General features: G+C 33.6%; 2 protein-coding genes across 2 annotated transcripts; both read right to left on the bottom strand.

Annotated features, from left to right (window-relative positions):
• Window positions 1–2,288: 2,288 nt before the first annotated feature.
• LOC140448902 (uncharacterized) lies at window positions 2,289–3,017 on the bottom strand. The gene has a single exon (XM_072542029.1). The coding sequence runs from the start codon at window positions 3,015–3,017 to the stop codon at window positions 2,289–2,291; it is 729 nt and encodes a 242-aa protein (XP_072398130.1).
• Window positions 3,018–3,511: 494 nt separating this feature from the next.
• Window positions 3,512–5,690, bottom strand: LOC140448901 (uncharacterized). Its single transcript, XM_072542028.1, has 2 exons — window positions 5,282–5,690; window positions 3,512–5,199 (listed from the first exon to the last, which is right to left on the bottom strand). Exons 1-2 carry the CDS (start codon window positions 5,688–5,690, stop codon window positions 3,512–3,514), a joined length of 2,097 nt encoding a protein of 698 aa, XP_072398129.1.
• Between the last annotated feature and the right edge of the window lie 3,461 nt (window positions 5,691–9,151).

Below are 9,151 nucleotides of genomic sequence, written 5' to 3'. Positions count from 1 at the left end.
GTTGAGAACATCAAAAACTGGGTAAGAAATAGAAGAGTAGAATGGAACGATCATATAAGCCAAATGACAACAAATAGAGTAGTAAAAACGGCAAGAGACGGTTCCCCAATAGGAAGACGATCAATAGGAAGACCACGCAAACGATGGAATGACAAATTACTATAGGCACATTGAAAAACAGACAGAGTCATGTCTATATAAACAGAAGAAGAGGAAAAAGAAGAAGAAGAAGCAATTTGTTTACTTAAACACGGCGTCACTTCATCCAATGCACAAAATTGAATTTCTCTAATTTCTCTTTCTTAAGAAATTTTCTTTTCGCGAGGTTGATCTGATGGATCCTTTAGTACAGCGAATTTTTTCAAATTAATGAATAATGGCCAATACAGTTTTTTCTATAGGTATTGGCTTACTCTCAAAAGTTATAATAAATAAATTAATAATTTATTGTACTGAATTGTTTCCAAAGTATCCAGTAATTTTATTATTTGTACCCGTTCTTCTATTGTACACACTGTGAACAATCGGCATATCAAATTTTTATACGATTGAAGAGAACGGACGAATGCCGATGTTGCCAAAATAGTCTTGTTTTATTGGAATTTAGGTTACAATTTTGTCAAATGAAAATGTAAATCTGTAAATTTCTCATGAAATCAAATCATCCAATTTTGTACCAGTATTTGTGTTAATTAGTGTTTCATTTTTAATCATCCAGTTTTGAATAGCAATATAACCGCCCCACTGATCGCCAATTTTTTTAAACAATTCAATGTTTTAATTCAAATCTGTAATAAGGCAACCCTGCCGCTGTTTCTTACGTATAAGCTGGATCGAAAATAATCATCTAGCGTTTACTAACCGGCATGCATAGGAATGTGTAATGATTGTTATCTTTATCTATTCGCTGAAAATATGTTATATCTGTGTTAGATATCCTCTTCTACTATTCCCACCCTAGAATTTAATAAAAGTGCGTCAACATTGTCGCATATGTCGTTTTCATTGGCTATTTATGTAGTTTGAAAATCACTGATTGCATTTAAAAACAAATATATACATGGTGTAATATTTAATACGAAACACTAAATTAATTTTTTCAAAGCCAGTCCTGGAATTTTTTAGTTTAGCTAATACCAGTCGAATGCTTGATAGTAGTGTACTGTATCATGCCAAAATTAAAAAAATCAAATGAGCCGTATAAACACTACAGTAAAATGAAATAAATGGTCAATTACACAAATCACCCTGTTAATTAATAAAGAAGAGGAGTTGACATTTTTTAGTGGCCACATGATATGCTCCCTGAGGGACTCTACATATGGTAGAAGTATGTAAAGTTCCTCATGACTCCCCCTGTATATAATAATAATATTAGAAGAAAATGTAAAGTATATTTTATAAACGAATGGACACTAAAAGATAAGTCACTAGTCGATAAAAGAAATATCGGACGACCGCGCAAACGATGGAGTGACAACCTTCCATAGAGGTATTAATCCGAAAATAAAGAAGCAGTACTGCTTATAAAGATTAAGAAGAAGATAATTGTGGAGGACAAAATCGAAACAAAATATTCACGATTATTTTGCAGCTAAAAAATTTTTTATAAACCTAACGCAAAATTATTTGGAGGTAGGTATCTCCAGGAAAAAAAAGCTTTACAACTTCTAGTAAAAACCTTTCTAACAAGATAGACCCAGCATATTCATTTTATCTACCGATGAACAAAGCAAAATATGATGTTCTGCAGAGTTTATGTCAAAACCAGTGCATTCGTGTCACTTACCACGATTATTTTAAGAATCTCACAGTTGATTGGAAAAATACAATTAGTCATGACAGTAATATTGATATGAAAGACTAAAGAAATAAAACAAATATGTATTTTATTTAGTTTGTAATAAAATTTGTATTTTAAAAACTATGTACTGTTATCATTTTTTAACCTACAATAAGCCTTTATTTGAAATACATAAACCATTAGGATAAGAACTATGTACGTGCAGTTACAAGAATATTCGATAAAATATTACATTTATACCAAAAACTGTAACTGACACAGTTCAAAACTCTATTCTCTAAGACAAACAGTAGGCCCTATTCTAAAAGAGGAGTTAGACATTTATATAAATACTAGCTGACCCGGCAAACTTTGTTCCGCCTTAATGGCAATAAATAAGCAGATTGTGTTTTTTTTTATTGGAAAAAATTCAAAAAAAAAATTAAATAACTACATTAATCATTCATTATTATTTCTGTATTTTAGTACATAGGTTGCTCTTTACTTAAGTACCTTGTGATACACGACATTTTTCTCGGATCCTCGGAATGAGAACTTCCTCACCTTTGAATTTTCCTATCATTATCGTAGCGTAAATTACATTGTTCATCAATTTACTAACCACCAAAATCGTACCGTTGCACAGTTTTGGTTGGTTTATGTTTCGAAGCATGATTACTACGGAGCCAACCTTTAGGCGTAAATTGTGCGGTGGTAAGCCAGGCACGTCCAAAGAGTTTAAAAATTTAATTGGATAGTTGGTGGCTTCATCTTCATTTGTGACGCAGTCAATAGATTTGAATGAATGCATTGTTCCAATGATCTTATTTTGAATTATGTAGTTCAGGTCATCTACATCTTTATTCTTAGCCGCTAAAATTGCTCGCTCACTCAACCATTCATTATTTTTGTAGTTAGAAATAATATTTGAAAATACATTGTTGATAAGTTCGTCCTTTGATGAAACAAAATTACAGAAATTATTTGGAAATGATATTAATCCACTCGATTCATCGACAGGTACTTGACCATTACCGATAGTCAGCAATTGCTCCGAGAAATCTTCAGCAGATGTATCATTAAGCAATGTAACTCTCATGTTTGTTGTCAGCTGCAGTTTCTTCACATAGCGCCATAGATTTGACGATTTGAGGCAAGCGTTTATTTCATCGGCAGCCGTAGATCTTGTAATTACTGGCAGTATTTGGCGGAAATCGCCAGACAGTAAAATCATTGCTCCAAAACATCTCGAGTCATTTGGTTAAGTGCTTCTAATGCACGTTTATGCGCCATTGTGCATTCGTCTCAGATGATGATTTTCGATGCCGCTAAAACTTTGGCCATTGCTGAGTGTTTTGCAATATTACACGTTGGTTCTTCAATAGTTTGAAGATTTAACGGTAATTTGAATGCTAAATGAGCCGTACGGCATCCTTCTAACAATGTGGCTGCTATTCCAGAAGAAGCAACCACCATTTTCATCAGCGATTGCCCTCATTAAAGTATCATAAACTTCCTTTTGTTGGTAATTCAACAGGGGTACATTCCTTTGAACTACTAAATCTAATTTCTGGTGATCATATTCAAGTTCCCGTTCCAATTCTCGATTAAATGCGTCATTCATTTCACGATTTGGCGCTGGCATTCCTAACCTGATTAATAAATTATCGCACATGAGGTAACACATATCTTCGATCAAGAGTAAAGCACGATTATGTATTTCCTTATTCATCTCAATATCGTGATTTCTGGAACTGACACGACTTTGATGGAAAATATCTTCTGACATACTATCCTTGTATTTGTGCCACAGGTTACATGGGTTTGATGGAAAACATGTCGATCCCAATGGGTATCGTTTTCTAATAAGTTCAATTCTTCACATGCAGCACGATATGTTGGGAATATTACACCATTAACAGTTCGTAGTGTCTCAAATGAAGTTGGTCTACGCACATTTACCAGCAACAACCGCAAATAGAAACATTCATCATTCTTTGGATGAACTGTATACATACGACCAAGAGCATCAGTAGAACTCACATCTGGATACCCAGGAACCGCATCACCTTGCTTCCGTCTTTGAAAATTCTTGGATGAAGCATTCCAAGTATAATAACGTGGCATCTCCGAGTAAAGCAAAGTTCGTGCAAACTGATCGCTTTGGCAGATTGCAAGAAAACTGGTCAATGTAGTTGCTGGAGGTGTTTCAGCACGTTGCGTAGCATTCGAAGCCGTGAAATATACTCGTTGACCATTCTCCAGATGCACCGCCAAATGTATAATAGTAGGATGACGTTCGTGAATTGGAAATGCGAATATACGGCAAATCGCTTCATTACAGTTCACATAACGACCAACTTGATAGCCTGAAATTTCATCGTTGGTATTTGAGGATTGCAATTCAAAAAACGCCATATCACTGCCTTTCGTGACATATTTGCAAATATATTTTATGGACTTAACTGAATTGCAGTATTCAACGTTGCAATGTGTCTTAAACGTTTTAGAAATAAGTGGCGAATATGGAACAATCCAACTGTTGTCGACAACGAAATCCATTCTTTTCACTTTCGTTGTGACAGTTCGACCGTTGTCATCTGGTGATCGACGCCGATACAGCGGATACCCATCGTTGCCAGTGACAGTCTCCGCCGTTAATTTCCGTGGATATCGTTTAGAGCACTTTCCATCGACCATGCAAGGTGATTGGGGATTGATGACACCACACGGTCCATGAATCATATTAGTAGTAACAACATCATGTAGGTCTGGATCGACTTCATGATCAGGAATCTCGGCACATATGATATCAGGCTGAATTCTTTCCACTAACCAAATAAGAATGTGTGCGTGCGGCAAGCCTCGCTTTTGCCATTCGATTGAATACATCCAGCATCGAGTATCTCCAAAGACGCGTTGTTTAACAATAAAGTTCATCAGGGACCGAATTTTTTGCCTAAATATACGTGCTGTGATGTCGTGTCTATCATTTGATGTTTGTCCGGGAAGCTGCAATTGAGTAATTTCTATCCATTTTGGATTACAGGTAAAAGTAATAAAGAGATCTGGCCGGCCGTAATGACGAACATATGTCATTGCATCTTGTGCATATTCATGCATATGACGTGGGCTACCAAGGTACGTCGCCGGCAGAATAGTTAATCGACCAATATTAGATGCATTTCCTTCAGTACTAACTGCATCACGTAAATGGATGTACTCCTCAGAACGCAGTTTGGCTTGGTTCAACCTAATAACTGTTAAACGTTCCGTTTCTATTTTTACATACATGTCAACGCAATACTGCTGAAACAATCGACGAAACCGCAGCAAATAGTTGTCAGCATTTTGACGAATCATCAAACGATATGCATAATAATTCATTGAGCTAACTTTCTTTGTAGTTTCTTCACCTGAAATTAAAAATTTGATAATTAACCATTTCAAAGACAAATAATACAGACATTAACCATTATTAAGATACTGATACTTTACCATTCAATGGATTTATCATTTTAATTTTAAAATAATATCCATCTTCTCCTTGCCAAAACATCAGTGGGTATTGCAATACGTCATATGATCGATGGCTTTCAGATATTTGTTGCGGTTGCCCAGTATCGCGACGTGTAAGCACAATATCGCGTTTTTCCAATTGTTCACCAACAATCAGGATGGCAACTTCGTCTACTGTTGGAGCATTAAATGTGCGTTCGTGTGTTTCAGATGGTCGTTTATCTGCTTTGATGACAACTTTATAGTCATCATTTGGCATGCGCTCTAAAGCACTCTTAAACAACCTGACCAACGCATGATGTTCATGAAGCAGACACTGCAAGTCTTGAATAATTGCTGGCTTCATTCCTGCATTGATCCCTAGGCGTCGATCAAGTTGTTCTTCCATGTTGCCCATGAAATATATTTGTAAAAATTTATTCTGTGTATCTTCGAAAGGTAGTAATGATCCAATTCAATGGTGAATCTGTCCTTGTATCTACAAAATAAAAACCAGACAGTATTAACTGGGTTATAAACACTTTTTCTGTGGGAGAGTAGAGTTCAGTATTAGCAAATATAATACATACCAATAGATAAAGTAAGTTATTCTTTAACTACATTCTATTTAAGTACAAAAATAAATACTTAAATGTCGGATTAAATCCTCCTTCTTCAATAATGTCTGCTCCAAATGATGTCATTTGGAAACAACTATTGTATTTTCGAGTATTTACAAGAAAGTGGCGTGATTCTTGTGTTTCGCCACAAAGCAATGAATACAATAGCTCATGTGGCGGAGTCAACACTGGCAATTTCACTTTACCATTAAGGCAGCATAATCCAGGCGTTTCTCCGGAAAACTTTAATGCACCACAATACTTGCAAACAACGTCCATTTGCCCAATGCGAACGCTAGGATGCAAGCTGTAATAATTGCTGCAATCGTATCGAAACGCTGCTCGATTCAAATCAGCTAAATATCTTGTTCTGCGTCGCAAATTATCATTGCCAACCGAGCTGTTTCACGGGCTGTTTCACTTTGCTCTCGTGATTGAGAAGCACGAAGTCGAGCCATACTATCGCGGCGCTGTTCACGTGCAATTTCTTGTTCTTCTTCAGTCCTTTCATTTGCAGTATTTTGTATTCTTCTTGCATTACGGCTTTGTCGGGAAAGATTCGATCGTCTTGGTCGCGGCATTATTAATTAAACTTCACTTCACTTCAATTACGGCTTTGTCGGGAAAGATTCGATCGTCTTGGTTGCGGCATTATTAATTAAACTTCACTTCACTTCAATCCACTTGTTCATTATTTATTTAATAGAAATAGTTTTAATATTGATTTCTTACAAATAACAAATTGTCATTCATACGTTATTACATAGCTGTCATTTTACGTCAATTACATAGCTGTCATTTGCGTTTTGTTGTTCCAAGTCTGATTCTTTTTTGTTATACCACGTTTTATAGTGACTGACGTTTCATGTCAAGTCACACGGGAACGCTGTCGAACGGGATAAAAAGTATCCTATGTCCGTCTCCTGGCTCTAAGCTACCTCCTTACCAATTTTCAGCCAAATCTGTTCTGCCGTTCTTGAGTTATAAGTGGTGTAACTAACACGACTTTCTTTTATATATATATATAGACTATAAATGTTTAAATAAATGTGTATATAAGAGGAGTTAAAAATGCCACATGCATAGAAAAAGGTAAATCGAAGAAATTGGTATCTTTTTTATCATTTCTGAAGAATATCTTGTACATTTAATAAAATGCATGTTTCATCAGCAATAATGTTATTTTAATATTCAATTTTATTTATGTGTATAATCTTTTAATTTCTGTAAGTAATGTAAATCTAAGTGTACGTCAGTGTTTTGAAATGTTTGTTTTTTACAGTTACTCCCGATGAAGCTATTAAATAAATGGCGAAATATTGAGCTTTAGAAAAAACAAAGATTTTTATTTAATATAGACCACATACCCGATATTTCCAACATATTTTATAAATTGTTTTTTGGTCGAAATAATCACGTTAAATATATATATATATATATATATATATATATATATATATATATATATATATATATATTACAAATATACTTATATAATAGATAGTAGATTTTCTTGTTTTTAAAATTAACGTCTACTTAGATAGTACGCAATTACATAATATTGTTTTCTTTTATCGATTAATCGATAAATGCAATATAAGAATTTTTTAAGCCAAGTTTAAGTTTTGACCTTTACCTCTGATATTGCGTACATTATGCATAAGTATGTACAAAGTTGAGAAAGTTAAGGATTGTCTCTCTGTTAAGGATAAAGGTAATAAAAAGTTTTCTGTGGTTATTTATAAATATTATTAAAGTATCTAATGAAACAAATCACAATAATTAATATAAACCTGAAAAAAGGTTAACAATATAATATATTTTGAATACAATTTTAAACTAAATCGTTGCAGACAACAAATTCAATAGCAATACAATTAATACATAAATAATCCAGAAGTTCTGAAACTGTTTTCTTGGGCATCTCTAATAAGTTAAATATTGTATATACGGGATTAAGCCACAATTTATTGTAATGAAAATTACAATAAAATGTTGTTTAACGTTTCGATTTACACTTTAGAAATCGTTTTTAAAAAGAATTATTTTAGAAACAGTAAGGTGTTATTTATATTAAAAAACGACTAAATTTGGATGTGAGCGGTGGCATTCAGATTTTTGCAGAAATAGTTCCGTGATAACTTATGTAACTCAGATAACTCATCCTCCCCCTCAAATAGGTCAAAACTATTAATAAAAAAATATCTATATTTACAAATTACTAAAAACGTCGATTTTGTTTTGCTTTCTTTACTTATAACATTAAAACAATTAATTTTGGAGAAAAGTCGTAATGAAATAAAATAGCGACATTCAATTTTCTATAAGATACGGCTGGTTAATCATGTTTGAATTTATTACACTTACTGCAAAATAGAAATAAATACAAAAAAGAGGAGAAAGTAAGCCTTTTAATATTCAATGTTTCTTATCTACTTAGGTTGCACTTAAGACCTTCATAATACGTCTGGAAAATATTAATAACATAATAAAATAACCCACCAAATTTCATTAACATAAATTTAATAGATTTCACATAATAATTTTGCAATCTAAATAAAACAAAATCAATTTGTTTAAAATCTTGCACAACAAAAACTATGTAGACCATATGGAAGTTTGCCAATTTTTTGACTCATAAAATATATTATTTAACGTACTTTATGGAATTAAAACCGGATTATTTAAACGGCCTCAAAAATGTACTTCAGTAACTATTAGCTTAAATTAAATTTAGAAAACGGCGTTGAAAAAGAGTCGTATATTGAACACATATTGAACGCATCGTACTTTTTCTCATAGGTTTCCATTTCTTCACATTGTTCTTTAATCCACTCCTCTTTGGCTTCTTTTATTCTCTTTTTTATGTGTTTATTTATTTCTTTGTATTTGTCTGGGTAATTCTTCATCTTTCTTTTTTGTTTCATCAAGTCTAGTATATCTTGTGTCATCACAGTAACTACCGGGTTATGATCTGAGCCTATATCAGCTCCTGGGTACGTCTTAGTACATTTAACAGCATTATGATACCTCCTTGCTATCATAATCTAGTCTATTTGATTTCTCACTATTTTTTCTTTGGTATGTTGTGGAGATGTCCATGTATATAACCGTCGAGGAGGTAATTTGAAAAGGGTATTTGTGATTACGAAGTCTTCACTTTGGCAAAATTGAATCAATCGATCTCTTCTGTTATTTCTGTTTCCAAGCCCATATTTTCCTACTTGTTCTCCTACCTTACCTTGATCCA

Source organism: Diabrotica undecimpunctata, chromosome 8 (assembly GCF_040954645.1).
Source record: "Diabrotica undecimpunctata isolate CICGRU chromosome 8, icDiaUnde3, whole genome shotgun sequence".
In the NCBI taxonomy this organism is placed as follows: domain Eukaryota; kingdom Metazoa; phylum Arthropoda; class Insecta; order Coleoptera; family Chrysomelidae; genus Diabrotica; species Diabrotica undecimpunctata.
This window is presented reverse-complemented; position numbering and strand designations above follow the sequence as displayed.